Source organism: Artemia sp. Qi Xiang Cuo, chromosome 11, assembly GCF_049724085.1.
Source record: "Artemia sp. Qi Xiang Cuo chromosome 11, ASM4972408v1, whole genome shotgun sequence".
In the NCBI taxonomy this organism is placed as follows: domain Eukaryota; kingdom Metazoa; phylum Arthropoda; class Branchiopoda; order Anostraca; family Artemiidae; genus Artemia; species Artemia sp. Qi Xiang Cuo.
The window spans coordinates 15,431,357-15,452,912 of record NC_142804.1 but is presented as its reverse complement, the minus strand read 5'-3'; the positions used below and the strand labels follow the sequence as shown (position 1 = coordinate 15,452,912).

At 33.9% G+C, this 21,556-nt stretch overlaps 1 protein-coding gene across 1 annotated transcript in view; it reads left to right on the top strand.

Moving 5' to 3' along the window:
- The first annotated feature begins 1,805 nt into the window (after positions 1 to 1,805).
- The window catches only part of LOC148946685 (metal cation symporter ZIP14-like), a 54,545-nt gene continuing 34,794 nt past the window's right edge, over positions 1,806 to 21,556 (top strand). Inside the window, exon 1 of the mRNA XM_089097085.1 lies at positions 1,806 to 1,971. Within this exon, the coding sequence (XP_088953211.1) occupies positions 1,831 to 1,971 (141 nt within the window). The 5' untranslated portion in view covers positions 1,806 to 1,830. The remainder of the gene's footprint in view (positions 1,972 to 21,556) is intronic.

Below are 21,556 nucleotides of genomic sequence, written 5' to 3'. Positions count from 1 at the left end.
AATGTACCGGTTAGACTACACTGTATATTCATGCCTCAGGCGGGAGGTAAGACAAATTACACAATCACGATCTGTATCTATTAATGCTTTACTACTCTCGCCCTAGCTTGAGCTTGATTTCATCGTCCCCGGGCAAAGAAAAATCGGAACTGACAGACACAACACCAATGGATCTAACTCGCTTGGCCTTGGGCATGGACAACTGTTCATTAGAATATTGAGCTTCAAAATCCGTTATACTTTCATATCGACAAATTCGATGTAGAAGTTGGAGGAACGAAAAGTTTATTACAGTACTGTAAGTTCTGGTTTGAGACCGCATCTTCCTAAAAAAATCTTCACACGGTTGGCTATTCTTGTCGGAGAATTTGAAAAGACGTTCGAGCCCAAGCCGTTTGAATCGACGAACGAGAAGCACTAGGGAATGCATATTTATCTCTAGGCAATGGTAAAGGTTTGTGGTAATAAAATTCTCGTTCAAAGCATAATGTCCACTTTTTAGGACCCAGGATCTCCAATGTCGAGCGCAGTAAACAACACGACCAAGTAAAGATACCCTCTCAAGAGGAGAAAGTTTGCCGTCGTAAAAAACGCGCCTTACGCTTTCCATAAGCCATAAGCCATAAGATAAAACTGTGTTTCTTCGCTTCCAGGAACACGCTGTTTCAGGTGTGCCGGAGGCACGGAGGCACGAAGGAAGGGACACCTGCGACGGTCAGTTATTAGCCCCTCGATTTGGGCCAAATTATCGATAGTTTATTCCGGTAGGATTTCTTTTACTGTCTAAAACGACCGCTTTAACTAAAACTCTTACACCAACAGAAACATTACACATACGCGCAAATATTTTCGGGGGGGGGGGCAGAGAAACTTCTACTGCACGTTCTAGTTCTCCAACTTTAACATCAACGGGGGGGGGCTTCAAGGGTCTTAAATAGGGTTTTGACAATGATAATTTTAATAGTGTATTTGTGGCTTTGATCCGACGCCATTTTCGAGGGATTTCAGGCTCTTTCGAAATTCCTGTAAATTTTTTTTCAGAATAAGATTTTACTATCAAAATTAATAGAAACAATAATTACAATTCTTGAATCAGCTACAAAAAGTAATTTTTCTCACTAGACAGTTTTTTTCAAACGCATTTTAAAGCTTATGTTACTATAGGTTGTGGTTCGCTCTTTACTAGGTTGCACCCATTGCTGCAATCATGAATCATTAGCATCAGTGGTTTGATATTTTACCAGTGTAATCATTTTTTATAACAGCTGTCGACAAAAAATGGAAATCTCCTTCTAAAAAATAATCAACTCACTTTAATCCTCTAGAATTTAATAGACACATTTACTTAAGCTGCTAGTCACAGGTATTATGAGAACACGTAATATGATACTGACCAAGCAATTTTGTTTTTACTATATCAAATGTTGAGCAATTAAAAAGAACGTAAAACCTGATTTGAGTCATTTGTAGGAAATTTCAGCAAGTAAAAAAAGCAAAAATTTTCTGAGTAACTAAAATTTTCTGTTACAACTAAACTCTATGTTTGTCTATGGTAGCCTATAGGTTATTTTTGGTTGATGGATCAGTTTCTTTTTTATACTCGTTAAATCAAGTTATATATATATATATATATATATATATATATATATATATATATATATATATATATATATATATATATATATATATATATATATATATATATATATATATATATATATATATATATATATATGAATGAATGAATGAATTACTCGTTGATTACAAATATACTTTATTTTGGCACTGTTTTTTTTTTCAGTTTGGGGTTTTGGATTCCTTTTCGTAACAATGATCAGTTTATGCTCATTAGTTGGTGTTTCAGTGTTACCGCTCATGCGGAAAACTTTTTACAACAATATTTTGACAGCTATGGTAGGATTGGCCGTTGGATCGTTATTTGGCAGCTCAGTCTTCCATCTTATACCCCAAGTAAGTAAATGCGAGTCATGAACGCTTTATGATTCACTTTCTTTTGATATGCTCCAGTACCATTCCTTTGTGCAGTTCGAGGATAGTCCCTCGGAGAGATGTTGAGAACATTATGCGGAAATTGCGGTATTTCCCCTATAATTACCTTTTTTTTACAGACATGCTTATGGAACCCTTCTGATCGGCCCTAAAAATATTTACTGATTGCACCTTGTCGTTATTTCTTACTCTAATATCGGCTTATGCGTTTTGACATTATTGAGTAACGAGTTTTGGCGTGTGAAGATCATTTTTGTGTGAGTCTGTGTGTGTATGAACACAGTTTTTTTTTTTTTTTTTTTTTAACTTGGATAAATAGCAGACGAGGTTGGTTGAATTCAGATAATGTAGCTGCTGTTGGCACGTAAAAGTAGGGTGTTCAACGTAAAATTAGGGTCTTCGCTTTTATTAAGGATAGTAGGTACTTTCCCATTATGTGGACACCTCGGCTATAGACAGTCGAATGAATGCGGTGATGGAGACTCGTAAAGCGGGTAATTGTTATCTAAATTAATCGAAGAGCTTGGTTTCTCATTGAATTTACAATGATTGAATTGTTTTTTTTTGGGGTTTAGGGGGAAAAAAAGGTACCTAGGTTAGGTTAGGTTACGTATTTAGTATATGCAATGCTTTACCCCCCACTCCCCTAATGTGCAAACATATAGCCCAAATTCGTTTATAAACTATTATATATTAGTAGAAAGGGGGTACTAGCGCGGACGGGGCACCAAGTATGGGCATGAGTCATTAGGGAGAACACTTCTACTCCGAGCGGCAGTCCAAAGATGTGCGTTGAGTCAGTAAGGAGAATACATGGTTAATTTAATCGATTTGGACTTTGGATCACATGTTCCGTCAGTCATTAATCGGATTGTTTCTAGGTAAAGTTTAATGGAATCTGACAGGAACTGTCAACGTTTCTCCAGGACTAGATCCAAGTCATTAATGTTCTATTCATCGGAAACAAATCTTTTTGTCGAACTCCAAAGGATATTAATAACCAAAGGTCATGGAAACAGCACTCCAAAAAACATCTGAGCGATGAATTGTTTTAGTGTTGGAATTAGCTGTCTTATTAATTTGAAATGCAGCCGCACAAAGATGCCAAAAGCAAATGGAACACACTGAAATTACGTTTAGGAATTATTTGGGTGAAATTACTTTAGTCATTTCGCGGGATTATTTAGGCAAAACAGGTGGAGATATTCTGAAAGATGATTATAGAAGAGAATTTGAGGGTCAAACTCTGTGGTCGTTATAATACACAAGTTCCATTTGAACAGTGTCGTGAGGTCCTCTACCCCAACCCCAAAGGTTTCCATTCCCTCTACCCCAACCCCGAAGGAAGCCACTGGTACCCAAAGGTCCCCCCAGCGCCCAAAGGGCCCCACCCCCCCACACGCCCTCAGCCGCCCCTCAAACTCCCTCCGCTGGGCCGCAAAGGGCCCCCCGCCCCTCCAAGGGCCCCCCGGACCCCAAAGGCCCTCCCCCGATCCTCAAAGGTCCCCCAGACCCCCCCCCCCGGGGCACAAAGGGCCCCCCTTTGACCCCCCAAAGGGGCCCCTCTCCCTCCATCTCCTCCCTCCTCCTCCCCTTCCCCTCCTCCCCCTCCTCCCCTCCCCTCTCCTCCCCTCCTCCCCCTCCTCCTCACCCCTCCTCCTCCTCCCTCCCCTCCTCCTCCCCTCCCCTCCTCCCCTCCCCTTCCCTCTCCCATTTTTTATACTTTTTTTTGCATTGAGACACAGAACGACCCCCTCCCCCGGCCCCTCCCCCCTCCAAAGGTCTGATTTTTCAAAGTTCATTTTGAATTTCCTTTCGTTGAAATGCAAGAGTTGGAATATTTCAGTAGTGTTTTGTCGTGGTTTAGCTTGTCACAGTTACATTTTCTTGATTTGTCAAAGTTTATTTTGAATTTATTTCACTGAAATGCAAGAGCTGGATTACTTCAGTAGTGTTTTACTGTGTTTTACCCTGTCACAGTTACATTATATTGGTTTTTAGAAGTTCTTTTGAATTTCTTTCATTGAAATGAAAGAGTTAGAATATTTAAGCAGTGTTTTGTTATGTTTTACATTGTCACAGTTACATTTTCTTGATTTTTCAAAGTTAATTTTGAATTTCTTTCATTGAAATGCAAGAGTTGGGATATTTCAGTAATGTCTTCTCGTGGTTTACCTTGTCACAGTTACATTCACTTAATTTTTCAAAGTTCATTTTGGTTTTCTTTCGTTGAAATGCAAGAGTTGGAATATTTCAATAGTGTTTTGTTGTAGTTTACCGTGTCAAAGTTACACTCTCTTAAATTTTAAAAGTTCATTTATAAATTTCTTTCGTTGAAATGCAAGAGTTGGAATGTTTCAGTAGTGTTTTGTTGTGGTTTACAGTGTCACAGTTACATTCTATTGATTTTTCTAAGCTCATTTTGAATTTCTTTCATTGAAATGGAAGACTTGTAATATTTCAGTAGTGTTTTGTTGTGGTTTACAGTGTCACAGTTACATTCTATTGATTTTTCGAAGCTCATTTTGAATATCTTTCATTGAAATGAATGAGTTTGATTGTTTCTATAGTGTTTTGTCGTGGTTGAACGGCTCGGCGTAAAATTTTTTTGATTTTTAAAATCTCATTTTGAACTTCTTTTACTAAAAATAAAGAGTTGGATTATTTCAGTAGTGTTTTGTTGTGGTTTGCATTGTCAGAGATAAAATCTATTGATTTTTAAAAGATCATTTGGATTTATTTCGTTGAAATGAAAGAGTTGGAATATTTCAGTAGTGTTTTGTTGTAGTTTACCTTTGTCAAAGTTACACTCTCTTAATTTTTCAAAGTTCATTTATAAATTTCTTTCGTTGAAATGCAAGAGTTGGAATATTTCAATAGTGTTTTGTTGTGGTTTACAGTGTCACAGTTACATTCTCTTGATTTTTTGAAGCTCATTTGAATTTCTTTAATTGAAATGCAAGAGTTTGAATATTTCAGTAGTGTTTTGTCGTGGTTTACCTTGTCACAGTTACATTTTCTTGATTTTTCAAAGTTTATTTTGAATTTCTTTAACTAAAATGCAAGAGTTGGAATATTTCAGTAGTGTTTTTTGGTGGTTTACCTTGTCACAGTTACATTCTATTTATTTTACAAATTTAATTTGAATTTCTTTCATTGAAATGCAAGAGTTGGAATATTTCAGTAGTGTTTTGTTATGTTTTACATTGTCACAGTTACATTATCTTTATTTTTCAAAGTTAATTTTGAATTTATTTAGTTGAAATGCGAGAGCTGGAATATTTCAGTAGTGTTTTGTCGTTGTTTAACTTGTCACAGTTACATTCTCTTAATTTTTCAAAGTTCATTTGAATTTCTTTCGTTGAAATGTAAGAGTTTGAATATTTCAGTAGTGTTTTGTTGTGTTTTACATTGTCACAGTTACATTCTCTTGTTTTTTAAAACTTCATTTTTGAATTTCTGTCATTGAAATGCAAGAGTTGGATTATTTCAATAGCGTTTTGTTGTGGCTTACATTTTCACACTTACATTCTCTTAATCTTTCAAAGTTCATTTTGAATTTCTTTCGATGAAATGTAAGAGTTGGAATATTTCACTAGTGTTTTGTCGTGGTTTACTTTGTCATAGTTACATTTTCTTGATTTTTCAAAGTTTATTTTGGTTCTCTTTAATTGAAATGCAAGAGTTGGAATATTTCAGTAGTGTTTTGTTATGGTTTACCTTGTCACAGTTACAATCTCTTAATTTTTTAAAGTTCGTTTTTAATTTCTTTCGTTGAAATGCAAGAGTTGGAATATTTCAGTAGTGTTTTGTCGTGGTTTACCGTGTCACAGTTATATTCTCTTGATTTTTTCAAAGTTCATTGTGGATTTCTTTCGTTGAAAAGCAAGAGTTGGAATATTTCAATAGTGTTTTGTTGTGGTTTACCTTGTCAGAGTTACACTCTCTTAATTTTTCAAAGCTCATTTTTAATTTCTTTCTTTGAAATGTAAGAATTGGAATATTTCAGTAGTGTTTTGTTATGGTTTAGCTTGTCACAGTTACATTCTCATGATTTTTCAAAGTTCATTTATAAATTTATTTCTTTGAAATGCAATAGTTGGAATATTTCAGTAGTGTTGTGTTGTGGTTTACAGTGTCACAGTTACATTCTCATTATTTTTCGAAGATCATTTTGAATTTCTTTCATTGAAATGCAAGAGCTGGAATATTTCAGTAGTGTTTTGTCGTGGTGTACCTTGTCACAGTTACATTTTCTTAATTTTTCAAAGTTCATTTGAATTTCCTTTCGTTGAAATGCAAGAGTTGGAATATTTCAGTAGTGTTTTGTTGTGCTTTACATTGTCACAGTTACATTTTCTTGAGTTTTCAAAGTTCATTTTGAATTTCTATCATTGAAATGCAAGAGTTGGAATATTTCAGTAGGGTTTACCTTGTCACAGTTACATTCACTTAATTTTTCAGAGTCCATTTTGGATTTCTTTCGTTGAAATGCAAGAGTTGGAATATTTCAGTAGTGTTTTGTTGTGGTTTAGCTTGTCACAGTTACACTCTCTTAATTTTTCAAAGTTCATTTATAAATTTCTTTCGTTGAAATGCAAGAGTTGGAATATTTCAGTAGTGTTTTGCTGTGCTTTACATTGTCACAGTTACATTCTCTTGATTTTTCAAAGTTCATTTTGAATTTCTATCGTTGAAATGCAAGAGTTGGAATATTTCAGTAGTGTCTTGTTGTGGTTTACAGTGTCACAGTTACATTCTCTTAATTTTTCGAAGCTCATTTTGGTTTTCTTTCGTTGAAATGCAAGAGTTGGAATATTTCAATAGTGTTTTGTTGTAGTTTACCTTGTCAAAGTTACACTCTCTTAATTTTTCAAAGTTCATTTATAAATTTCTTTCGTTGAAATGCAAGACTTGGAATATTTCAATAGTGTTTTGTTGTGGTTTACAGTGTCACAGTTACATTCTCTTAATTTTTCAAAGCTCATTTTGAATTTCTTTCATTGAAATGCAAGAGTTGGAATATTTCAGTAGTGTTTTGTCGTGGTCATTCTCTTAATTTTTCAAAGTTAAGTTTGAGTCTATTTTGCCAAAATGAATGAGCAGGATTTTTTCAGTACTGTTACTACATACTTTACCTTGTCACAGATTTATGCTCTTGTATGATCTATTTCCACATCGATTTTATCGCAAGGGAACGCAAGAGTTTGTTTATACAAATAATATCAGGGTACGCTTTACCTATTTACTGACAAAGTCCCTAAATTTGTCGTTAATTAGATTTGATTTCTTAGGTTAAAATGCATGAGTAGTTACATATAAATAGTATTTTATCCTCGTTTACCTTGTCACAGTTACATTCTCGTGATTTTTTAAAGTTCATTTTGGATTTCTTTCGATGAAATGCATGAGTTGGAATATTTCAATAGTGTTTTGTCGTGGTTTACCTTATCACAATTACATTCTCTTAATTTTTCAAAGTTCATTTTGAATTTCTTTCGTTGAAATGCATGAGTTGGAATGTTTCATTAGTGTTTTGTTGAGGTTTACCTTATCACAGTTACATTCTCTTGATTTATCAAAGTTAATTTTGAATTTCTTTCGTTGAAATGCAAGAGTTGGAATATTTCAGTAGTGTCTTGTCATGGTTTACCTTATCATAGTTACATTCTCCTGATTTTCAAATTTCATTTTGGTTTTCTTTCGCTGAAATGTAAGAGTTGGAATATTTCAGTAGTGTTTTTTCATGGTTTAAATTGTCACAGTTACATTCTCTTAATTTTTCAAAGTTCATTGTGGACTTCTTTCATTGAAATGCAAGAGTTGGATTATTTCAATAGTGTTTTGTCGTGGTCTAAATTGTCGCAGTTACATTCTCTTGATTTTCAACATTCCTTGCGGATTTCTTTACTTTATATGCAAGAGTTGGAATATTTCCGTAGTGTTCTTGTGTAGTTTACCTTTTCGCGGTTACATTTTTTGGATTTTTCAAAGTTCATTTTGAATTTCATTCGTTGAAATGCAAGAGTTTGATTATTTAAGTAGTGTTTTGTTGTGGTTTACCTTGTCACAGTTACATTCTCTTGATTTTTCATAGTTCATTTGGATTTTTTTAATTGAAATGCATGAGTTGGAATATTTCAGTAGTGTTTTGTTGTGGTTTACCTCGTCACAGTTACATTTTCTTGATTTTTCAAAGTTCATTTTGAATTTCTTTCGTTGAAATGCAAGAGTTGGAATATTTCAGTAGTGTTTTGTTGTGGTTTACTTTGTCACAGTTACATTATCTTAATTTTTCAAAGTTCATTTTGGATTTCTTTCGTTGAAATGCAAGAGTTGGAATATTTCAGTAGTGTTCTGTTGGGGTTTACCTTATCAGAGTTACCTATTCTTGATTTTTCAAAGTTCATTTTGAATTTCTTTCGTTGAAATGCAAGAGTTGGAATATTTCAGTAGTGTTTTGTCATGGTTTACCTTGACGCAGTTACATTTTCTTGATTTTTCAAAGTTCATTTGGATTTCTTTCGTTGAAATGCAAGAGTTGGAATATTTCAGTATTGTTTTGATGTGGTTTAACTTGTCACAGTTACATTCTCTTTATTTCTCATAGTTCATAATTGTAATATTTCAGTAGTGTTTTGTTATGGTTGACCTTGTCACAGTTACATTCTCTTGATTTTCTGAAGTTTATTTTGGATTTCTTTAGTTGAAATGCAAGAGTTGAAATATTTCAGTAGGGTTTTCTTGTGGTTTACCTTGTCACAGTTACATTCGCTTGATTTTTCAAAGTTCCTTTTGGAATTTCTTTCGTTGAAATGCAAGAGTTGGAATATTTCAGTAGTGTTTTTTTGTGGTTTACCTTGTCACAGTTACATTCTCGTGAATTTTCAAAGTTTATGTTGAATTTCTTTTTTCGAAATGTAAAAGTTGGAATATTTCAATAGTGTTTTTTCATGGTTTACCTTGTCACAGTTACATTCTCTTGATTTTTCAAAGTTCATTTTGAATTTTTTTCGTTGAAAACAAGAGTTGGAATATTTCAGTAGTGTTCTGTCGTGGTTTACCTTGTCACAGTTACATTCTCTTGATTTTTCAAAGTTCATTTTGAATTTCACTCATTGAAATGCAAGAGTTGGAATACTTCAGTGGTGTTTTGTCGTGGTTTACCCTGTCACAGTTACATTCTCTTGATTTTTCAAAGTTCATTTGAAATTTCTTTCATTGAAATGCAAGAGTTGGAATATTTCAGTAGTGTTTTGTTCTGCTTTACCTTGACACAATTACATTTTCTTGATTTTTGTTTGGTTAGTTTAGTTTAGGCTATATTAAATTTGGTTAGGTTAAGCTAGGTTAGGTTAGCCTACGTACGCGCGCGTACGTAGGCTAAGCTAACCTAACCTTGCTAAACCTAACCTAATTTAATCTAGCCTAACCTAACCTAACCTAACAAAAATCAAGAAAATGTAACTGTGTCAAGGTAAAGCAGAACAAAACACTACTGAAATATTCCAACTCTTGCATTTCAACGAATGAAAACCAAAATTATCTTCTAAAAATCAAGAGAATGTAACTGTGAAAAAGTAATCCACGGCAAAACACTACTGAAATATTCCAACTCTTGCATTTCAATTAAAAAAATCCGAAATGAACTTTGAAAAATCAAGAGAATGTAACAGTGACTAGGTAAACTATGACAAATCACTACTGAAATATTCCAACTCTTGCTTTTCAGTGAAAGAAATTTCAAATGAACTTTGAAAAATTAAGAGAATGTAACTGTGACAAGGTAAACCACGACAAAACACAACTGAAGTATTCCAACTTTTGCATTTCAATGAGTGAATTTCAAAATGAACTTTGAAAAATCAAGAGAGTGTAACTTTGACTAGGTAAACAACGACAGAACACTACTGAAATATTCCAACTCTTGTTTTCAAAGAAAAAAATTCAAAATGAACTTTGAAAAATCAAGAGAATGTAACTGTGACAAGGTAAACCATGAAAAAACACTATTGAAATATTCCAACTCTTACTTTTCTACAAAAGAAATTCAAAATGAACTTTGAAAAATCAAGAGAATGTAACTGTGACAAGGTAAACTACAAAAAAACACTACTGAAATATTCCAACACTTTCATTTCAAAGAAAGAAATTCCAAAAAGAACTTTGAAAAATCAAGAGAATGTAACTGTGACAAGGTAAACCACAAGAAAACCCTACTGAAATATTCCAACTCTTGCATTTCAACGAAATAAATCCAAAATGAACTTTAAAAAATCAAGAGAATGTAACTGTGACAAGTTAAACCAAAACAAAACACTACTGAAATATTCCAACTATGAACTTTGAAAAATCAATAGAATGTAACTGTGACAAGGTAAACCACAGCAAAACACTACTGAAATATTCCAACTCTTGCATTTCAACGAAAGAAATCGAAATGAACTTTGAACAATCAAGAAAATGTAACTGCGTCAAGATAAACCATGACAAAACACTACTGAAATATTCCAACTCTTGCATTTCAAAGAAAGAAATTCAAAATGAACTTTGAAAAATCAAGAAAATGTAACTGTGATAAGGTAAACCCCGACATAACACTACTGAAATATTCCAACTCTTGCATTTCAACGAAAAAAATCCAAAATGAACTTTGAAAAATCAAGAGAATGTAACTGTGACAAGGTAAACCACGACAAAACACTACTGAAATAATCCAACGCTTGCTTTTCACGAAAGAAATTCAAAATCAACTTTGAAAATTAAGAAAATGTAACTGTGACTAGGTAAACCACATCAAAACACTAATTAAATATTCCAACTCATGCATTTCAATTAAAAAAATCCAAATGAACTTTGAAAAAGCAACAGATTGTAACTGTGACAAGGTAAACCACAACAAAACACTACTGAAATATTCAAACTCTTGCATTTCTAAGAAAGAAATTCAAAACGAACTTTGAAAAATCCAGAAAATGTAACTGCGACAAGGTAAACTACAACAAAACACTACTGAAATATTCCAACTCTTGCATTTCAATGAAAGAAATCCGCAATGAATGTTGTAAATCAAGAGAATGTAACTGCGAAAATTTAGACCACGACAAAACACTATTGAAATAATCCAACTCTTGCATTTCAATGAAAGAAGTCCACAATGAACTTTGAAAAATTAAGAGAATGTAACTGTGACAAGGTAAACCATGACAAAACACTACTGAAATATTCCAACTCTTGCATTTCAACGAAAGAAAACAAAAATGACCTTTTAAAATCAGAAGAATGTAACTGTGATAAGGTAAACAATGACAAGACACTACTGAAATATTCCAACTCTTGCATTTCAACGAAAGAAATTAAAAATTAACATTGATAAATCAAGAGAATGTAACTGTGATAAGGTAAACCTCAACAAAACACTACTGAAATATTCCAACTCATGCATTTCAACGAAAGAAATTCAAAATTAAATTTGAAAAATTAAGAGAATGTAACTATAATTAGGTAAACCACAACAAAACACTATTGAAATATTCCAACTCATGCATTTCATCGAAAGAAATCCAAAATGAACTTTGAAAAATTATGAGAATGTAAGTGTGAAAAGGTAAACCAGAATAAAATACTATTGAAATGTTCCAAATCTTACATTTCAACCAAAGAAAACCAAAATGAACTTCGAAAAATTATGACAATGTAACTGTGACTAGGTAAACCACGACAAAACACTACAGAAATATACCAACTCTTGAGTTCCATTTAAAGAAATAACAAATAAACTTTGAAAAATCAAGAGTATTTAATTGAAACATCGTAAATCACGACAAAACAGTACTAAAATAATCAAACTCTTGATTTTCGACGAAAGAAATCCAAAATTAACTTTGAAAAATTAAGAGAATGACCACGACAAAACACTACTGAAATATTCCAACTCTTGCATTTCAATGAAAGAAATTCAAAATGAGCTTTGAAAAATTAAGAGAATGTAACTGTGACACTGTAAACCACAACAAAACACTTGAAATATTCCAAGTCTTGCATTTCAACGAAAGAAATTTATAAATGAACTTTGAAAAATTAAGAGAGTGTAACTGTGACAAGGTAAACTACAACAAAACACTATTGAAATATTCCAACTCTTGCATTTCAACGAAATAAAACCAAAATGAGCTTCGAAAAATTAAGAGAATGTAACTGTGACACTGTAAACCACAACAAGACACTACTGAAATATTCCAACTCTTGCATTTCAACGAAAGAAATTCAAAATGAGCTTCGAAAAATCAAGAGAATGTAACTGTGACAATGTAAACCATAACAAAACACTACTTAAATATAACAACTCTTGCATTTCAATTAAATTAAATCAAAATTAAATTTTAAAAATTAATTGAGTGTAACTTTGAAAATTTAAACTACAACAAAACCCTACTTAAATAGTCCGACTCTTGCATTTAAAATAAATGAAAAAAAAATAACCTTTGAAAAATCAAGTTAATGTAAATGTGACAAGGTAATCCATAACAAAACATAATTGAAATATCCCAACTCTAGCATTTGAACGAAATAAATTCAAAATAACCTTAGAAGAATCAACAGAATATAACAGTGATAAGGTAAAGCAGAATAAAACACTACTGAAATATTCCAACTCTTGCATTTCAATGAAAGGAAATTAAAATCAACTTTGAAAAATCAAGAGAATGTAACTGTGACATGGCAAACCAAGACAAACCTCTAATAATATATTCCAACTTTTGCATTTTTTCGAATAAGATTCAAAATGGGCTTTTAAATATGAAGAGAAGGGAACTGTGATAAGGCAAACTGCAACCAAAAATTACTGAAATATTCCAACTCTTGTATTTCAACGAAAGAAATTCAAAATGAAACATGAAAAGTTAAGAGAATGACCACGACAAAACACTACTGAAATATTCCAACTCTTGCATTTCAATGAAAGAAATTCAAAATGAGCTTTGAAAAATTAAGAGAATGTAACTGTGACACTGTAAACCACAACAAAACACTATTGAAATATTCCAAGTCTTGCATTTCAACGAAATAAATTTATAAATGAACTTTGAAAAATTAAGAGAGTGTAACTGTGACAAGGTAAACTACAACAAAACACTATTGAAATATTCCAACTCTTGCATTTCAACGAAAGAAAACCAAAATGAGCTTCGAAAAATTAAGAGAATGTAACTGTGACACTGTAAACCACAACAAGACACTACTGAAATATTCCAACTCTTGCATTTCAACGAAAGAAATTCAAAATGAGCTTAGAAAAATCAAGAGAATGTAACTGTGACAATGTAAAACACAACAAAACACTACTGAAATATTCCAACTCTTGCATTTCAACGAAAGAAATTTATAAATGAACTTTGAAAAATTAAGAGAGTGTAACTTTGACAAGGTAAACTACAACAAAACACTAATGAAATATTCCAACTCTTGAATTTCAACGAAAGAAAAACAAAATGAACTTTGAAAAATTAAGAGAATGTAACTGTGACAAGGTAAACCACGACAAGACACTACTGAAATATTCCAACTCTTGCATTTCAACGAAAGAAATTCAAAATGAACTTTGAAAAATCAAGAGAATGTAACTGTGACAATGTAAAACACAACAAAACACTACTGAAATATTCCAACTCTTGCATTTCAACGAAAGGAAATTCAAATGAGCCTTGAAAAATCATTAGAATGTAACTGTGACAAGGTAAAACAAGACAAAACAATATTGAAATATTTCTACTCTTTCATTTCAATGAAAAAAATTCAAAATGAGCTTTGAAAAATCAAGAGCATGTATCTGTGACGCAGTAAACCACGACAAAACACTACTGAAATATTCCAACTCTTGCATTTCAACGAAAGAAATTTATAAATGAACTTTGAAAAAACATGAGAATGTAACTGTGACAAGGTAAACCATAACAAAACACTACTGAAATATTCCAACTTGCATTTCAATGAAAGAAATTCAAAATGAGCTTTGAAAAATTAAGAAAATGTAACTGTGACAAGGTAAACTACAACAAAACACTACTGAAATATTCCAACTCTTGCATTTCAATGAAAGAAATACAAAATTAACTTTGAAAAAATCACGAGAATATAACTGTGACAAGGTAAACCACGACAAAACACTACTGAAATATTCCAACTCTTGCATTTCAACGAAAGAAATTGAAAACGAACTTTGAAAAATTAAGAGAGTGTAACTGTGACAAGGTAAACCATAACAAAACACTATTGAAATATTCCAACTCTTGCATTTCAATTAAAGAGAAACAAAATAAACTTTGAAAAATCAAGAGAATATAACTATGACAAAGTAAACCATAACAAAACACTAGTGAAATAATCCAACTCTTGCATTTCATCGAAAGAAATACAAAATGAACTTTGAAAGATTATGAGAATGTAACTGTGACAAGGTAAACCACGACAAAACGCTACTGAAATATTCCAGCTCTCGCATTTCAATTAAAGAAATTCAAAATGAACTTTGAAAAATCAAGAGAATGTAACTGTGACAAGGTAAAACATAACAAAACACTATTGAAATAATCCAACTCTTACATTTCAATGAAAAAAAATTCAAATGAACTTTGAAAAATCAATAGAATGTAACTATGACAAGGTAAACTACGACAAAACACTACTGAAATATTCCAACTCTTGCATTTCAATGAAAGAAATTCAAAATAAGCTTTGAAAAATCAAGAGAATGTAACTGTGACAATGTAAAACATAACAAAACACTACTGAAATATTCCAACTCTTGCATTTCAATGAAAGAAATTCAAATGAACTTTGAAAAATCAATATAATGTAACTGTGACAAGGTAAACCAGGACAAAACACTACTGAAATAATCCAACTCTTTCTTTTCAGTGAAAGAAATTCAGAATAAACTTTGAAAAATCAAGAAAATGTAACTGTGACAAGGTAAACCACGACAAAACACTACTGAAATATTCCAACTCTTGCATTTCAATGAAAAAAATTCAAAATGAACTTTGAAAAATCAAGAAAATGTAACTGTGACACTGTAAACCATAACAAAACACTACTGAAATATTCCAACTCTTGCATTTCAACGAAAGAAATTTATAAATGAACTTTGAAAAATTAAGAGAGTGTAACTTTGACAAAGGTAAACCACAACAAAACAATACTTAAATATTCCAACTCTTGCATTTCAATGAAAGAAAACCAAAATGAACTTTGAAAAATCAATAGAATGTAACTGTGACAAGGTAAACCACAACAAAACACTACTGAAATAATCCAACTCTTGCATTTCAGTGAAAGAAATTCAAAATAAACTTTGAAAAATCAAAAAAATTTAACTGTGACAAGGTAAACCACGACAAAACACTACTGAAATATTCCAACTCTTGCATTTCAATGAAAGAAATTCAAAATGATCTTCCAAAAATCAAGAGAATGTAACTGTGACACTGTAAACCACGACGAAACACTACTGAAATATTCCAACTCATCCATTTCAATGAAGGATATTCAAATTTAGTATCCAAAAATAAAGAAAATGTAACTGTGACGCTGTAAACCACAACAAAACACTACTGAAACATTACAACTCTTGCATTTCAATGAAAGAAATTTATAAATGAACTTTGAAAAATTAATAGAGTGTAACTTTGACAAGGTAAACTACAACAAAACACTATTGAAATATTCCAACTCTTGCATTTCAACGAAAGAAAACCAAAATGAACTTTGAAAAATTAAGAGAATATAACTGTGACAAGGTAAACCACGACAAGACACTACTGAAATATTCCAACTCTTGCATTTCAACGAAAGAAATTCAAAATGAACTTTGAAAAATCAAGAGAATGTAACTGTGACAATGTAAAGCACAACAAAACACTACTTAAATATTCCAACTCTTTCATGTCAATGAAACAAATTCAAAAGAACTTTTAAAAACAAATAGAATGTAACTGTGACAGGGTAAACCACAACAAAACACTACTGAAATAATCCAACTCTTGCATTTCAGTGAAAGAAATTCAAAATAAACTTTGACAAATCAAGAAAATGTAACTGTGACAAGCTAAACCACGATAAAACACTACTGAAATATTCCAACTCTTGCATTTCAACGAAAGGAAATTCAAAATGAACTTTGAAAAATCTGACCTTTGGAGTGGGGAGGGGCCGGGGGGAGGGGGTCGTTCTGTGTCTCAATGCAAAAAAAAGTATAAAAAATGGGGGAGGGAAGGGGAGGGGGAGGGGAGGAGGAGGAGGGGAGGAGGAGGAGGGGAGGGGAAGGGGAGGAGGGGAGGGGAAGGGGAGGAGGAGGGAGGAGATGGAGGGAGAGGGGCCCCTTTGGGGGGTCAAAGGGGGGGGTGGGGCCCTTTGGGCCCCGGGGGGGGGGTCTGGGGGACCTTTGAGGACCGGCGGTGGGCCTTTGGGGGCCGGGGGGCCCTTTGGGGGTCCGGGGGCCCTTTGAGGATCAGAGGTGGGCCTTGGAGGGTCTGCGGAGGGCGTGTGAGGGGCTGGGGCCCTGGGGGAGTTTGGGGGACCTTGGATTACCGGGGGCTTCCTTCGGGGTGAGGGTAGAGGGATTGGAACCCTTTAGGGTTGGGGTAGAGGACCTCACAACACTGTTCAAATGGAACTTGTGTATTATAACGACCACAGAGTTTGACCCTCAAATTCTCTTCTAAAATCTTCTTTTAAAATGTCTCCGGCTGTTTCGCCGAAATAATCCCATAAAATGGATAAAACGGTTTCGCCCAAATAATCCCTAAACGTAATTTCAGCGTGTTCCTTTTGTTTTTGGCATCTCTGCGCTGAGGCATTTCAAATTAATAAGAAACCTGATTCCCGCGCTAAAAGAATTCATCGCTAAGATGTTTCTTGGAGAGTTGTTTCCATGGCGTTTGGTTATTAATATCTTTTGGAGTTTGACCAAAAGAGTTGTTTCCGAGGCAAAGACATTAATGACTTGGATCTATTCCTGGAGAAATCTGACAGTACCTGTCAGATATTATTAAACTTTGCCCGGAAACAATTTGATTAATGACTGACAGCACAGGTGTTCCAAATTCCCAATCGCTTTAATTAACCACGTGTTCTCCCTAATGACTCTATGCCCATATATGGACTCCCGTTCGGAGTAGAAGTGTTCTCCCTAATGACTCTATGCCCATACTTGGTGCCCCGTCCGCGCTAGTACCCCCCTTTCTACTTATATTCATCCTATTTTGTTTTATTTCATTAGCATTAACCAAACTTGACTTTTTATAGGTGTCCACATAATGGCAAAGTACCGGATAATATACAGTCTACAGCTAAATAAAGATAGTATGCAGTGTACTGCTTTGACTTGACTTATTTGACTTGGCGCTCTTGCTAAGCAGGGTCGCCAGTGTAGAGGGAACTAGTTGACAGTGCCATGAGTCTTTTTCAGATGATCCTTTCCCAGTGTACTACAGTCTACAGTTAAATAAAGATAATATACACTACAGTCAAATAAAGATACTTAGAGTCGACTTCAATGCAAGAAATGAAATTTACAATTTTGTTAATAACAGTACTGTCATCTAATTTTCTAAAAGCATATTTTCTCAGTGAACCACCTACCGCCTACTACTATCCCCCCCCCCCCCCCAGTGTAATAACTGAAGATAATTTAGCGCTAATTGATGATAAAAAAAACACCAATTAGACGGTGCAGGTGAAATAGTCCCAACGATAACAATCACATAACCTTTCTATTTTTGAAAGCCATTACTTCGCAATTGCTTTCAACAGGGGTCCATTTTGACTTTTAACTCTCATAAGGGGATATGCTACTCATAAGAGGTAATAATATCTATAAGATGTGCAACCGCTGTTAGGGTAGGGATATTTTAGTTAAACTTTTGCACCGACTACAATGCTAGTTGGGGTCTCGTCAAGTTTTATGCTAACTAGTATCACCTAACCCTACGGAGGAGTCGATTTCCTTTATTAGGTTTATTGTAGTAGATTTTTGCTTGCATTTTCTATCTTAAATCATTCTGAAGAACCTGTATAACTGTAATTTTTGGTATTTTTAGCTTAGATCTACATTTTTAAGATATCAAATCCTGTATCTTTTTCCCTTCAAAATTCCTCCGATTCAGCTCCAAAGGCCGGCCCTGTGTGATTTCCTGTAGTTATGACTCAACCAGGCTTACAGTGGATATAGTTTTGTCTTTTGTAGCTCCTTTCTAGGGGGTTTTCTCAAATACGTTAAGTATATCACGCTTTACTTGTCTCATTTGATCAAGGATGAAATTTGAAACACTGTGACAACTTTTTTTTTTTTTTTTTTTTTTTTTTTTTTTTTTATCCAGCACAAAATTAGGAGAGACCTTCTAGAAGGTCATCAACTCTCAAACTCTTCTTGCAAAGATAATATAATTCTTTTTATACCATTATTACTAGCTGTAACTAAAATAGACAATAGTTGCATGTACCCCACATAATATTGTTCCGACTTAAATTTTCTATTTTCTATAATTTTCTATAAATTTTCTATAATTGCTTCGCACATTGAATGTTATATCCCGAGTTATGTTTATGCGTCGTGGTCGAATTGCCTACTTTGACTCCATTTATAATAGTCTCTCGAGAGAGATTATCACCGAAAACCCGTCTGCTGATTCGCTTCGATTTAAAACTGAAGAAAAAAAAACATAAAAATAATTCACGAATCAAAACGCCAGTTTGGTCTTCAGCCAAATTAGCCAAAACTGGCTGATTTTCAGCCTGTGAAAAAGAAACAACGGAATAACAAAGCAGTTATCTCCGCAAAGACCTTCGCCAAGCCGTCTTCAGCGATCAGGAAAAGGGAAGGAAAAAAAGTGCATATAAAACAAAAAGTACCCTTTTCAAGTCTACTGTACTGAAAACAGAAAAACGAATGAGCAAAAAAAACAAGCCAAAACAAATGAAAGACCACTCAAAAATTAGATTGGGCAAAAATTTTTTCGCTAGCAACCACTGCAGCCTGTCCATTGACCTGATTTGTGTTGACACGGGCAATTGATTGATAGTGTAACTGAACTTAAAAATGCAGGAAGGAAAAAGCCTGGGCAAAGGACTGGCTAGTGGCGTATCCTGAGGTTTAGCACTAGTGGTGATGAAACAACAGTTGTTAAAATTGTGTGTAGCTTCTTCTGATCATAGGAATTTAACACAGAGAACATCTTGTCACTGGAAAAAGTCATATGGTTGTATCTGTGTCTTAATTTGCATTAATAAGATGCCTAACTATAAGAATTACCGTTTTTGGTATTGTAATTGCAATTGGAATGGAGGAGGAGCGTGCGTAGCTGTGTATTCTTCGGTGGCCGGCGTTTGCCCCCGACGATTACCCCCCACCCCACCCCCTGGAAAATATCCCCCCGCATAAAATACCCCCTCCCCCGGAAAATACCCCCGGGGAAAATAAGGCTTTCCAAATTTGAGAATTTTGATTTGAGTGTTTTTTTTCCGTATGGGGAAGGAATTTTTGTACTTGTGTATTATGCGCCACTCACTCAAGTTGACGCTGTGTAAAATTCGATAACTCACCAGCTTTTTCGTTAGTTTCTTCGTTACTTTAGAAATAAATTTGGGCTATAGATTTGCATATTGGGGGGTGGGGGGGGGAAGTATAGCGGGTCTACATGCAAAATGTGTTTGGTACAAGTATTCTGCATATTAGATAGATAGATAGAGAAGTGTATTTTAAAGCCAAATATACGGCCATGAATATAGTGAAATAAAATAAATGAAAGGCAAAAATAACATAAACTTTGATCAGCGATCATCATAAAACACTTAAATGAAACAATACATTAAATAAATACTTGGAAAAACGGTCATTGAAAAAAAAACACTTGGAAAAACACTTAAATAGAACATTACATTTACTTTATAGTGGGATACTGGGATTACTTTATACTCGGATTAGTTAACACAATTTCCAGATACCTCGCTATTCTTCTGTAATATTTTAGTGATCATACTTATAAATAATTGTTTTCTGACTTCAAACTGTCAAAATACTTTACCCCCTCCCCCCTTATATGCAAATATATAGCCCAAATTATAAATTTCCCGTATATTTTGTCACTTGTCTTTGTCTTGTCTTGCGCTAAGCTTAAAAAAAAAGTAACGAAGAAAAAGCTTTGTTCTCGAGTTTTACACATCGTAAACTTGAGTGAGTTGACCATAGTGCACAAGTATCAAAACTCCTGTCCCCTACGGAAATGAAAAAAGATAAAACTCAAATAAAATTCTCAAATTTGGAAAGTCTTATTTTCCATGGGGGGGGGGTATTTTCGGGGGGGGGGGATATTTCTGCTGGGGGTATTTTCCGCGGGGGGAGGGGGTATTTTTTGGAGTAGGGGGGATTCTCCGGAGGGGTAAACACCTAGAACCGTATTCTTCATATGGCTTGGTACTGCATTGAGTTAGTAGTAGTAGCAGTAGTAACTGCAGTTAATTGAAATGAACAGCCTTTTCTTAAAAATATCTTGGAGCAAAGAAAGAAATTATAAAACAGCCGAGTGAACAAAAATGCTAATTTGGCTTTTAAATACTATTTAAGAAACCATTATATTTAAAAAGATCAAGTTAAAACTTTTAACGTTTCGAGAGTTATGCAAAAGGAAATACTGATAAAACTAGATGTGATTTGAGTCTAATTGAAACCATCGAAACCTGGTGGTCACTCAACTCCCCAACCCACAACTTCCTCCCCGCTCCTCTACCACACAATTGCCAACAAAACAACTTATTGAAATTTCCCACCACACAACTCTCCATTCCATAGTTGTTTATCACACATTCTCTATTCTTGAACTCCCCTCTATTAGCTCTGAATTCCCCCCAGTATTAGCATTTTAAAAAACACAGTCTATAAACTATATAATTCGTAAATGGCTTCCGATGTCTGTCACATTTTTATTCACTGTCTTCTATGCTTTTTAATTATTAAATAAAAAAAAAACAAGTTTTTTTTAACAGAAATTAAGGAATGACTTTAAAACTTAAAACGAACAGAAATTATTCCGTATATGAAAGGGGCTGTCCCCTCCTCAACGCCTCGCTCTTTACGCTAAAGTTTTTTATTGGTTTTAAAAAATAAAGTTTTGAGAAAGTCAAACATAACTTTCAGCCCTCCCCCCGGGGACTTCGGGGGACTAAGTCATCCTAAAGGAAATAGTTCTCATATTTTCAACCATGCTGAACAAAATGGCTATCTCAAAATTTTGATCAGGAGACTTTGGTAAAAAAAAAATGAGCATGGGAGGGGGCCTAGTTGCCCTCTATTTTTTTTGTTCACTTAAAAAGGGCACCAGAACTTTTAATTTCCGTTCCAATGAGTCCTCCAACAATATTCTAGGACCACTGGGTCGATACGATCACCCCTGGAAAAAAAAAAACAAAAAAAAAAAAATAAACACGCATCCTTGATCTTTCTTCTGGCAAAAAATACAAAACTTCACATTTTTGTAGATAGGAGCCTGAA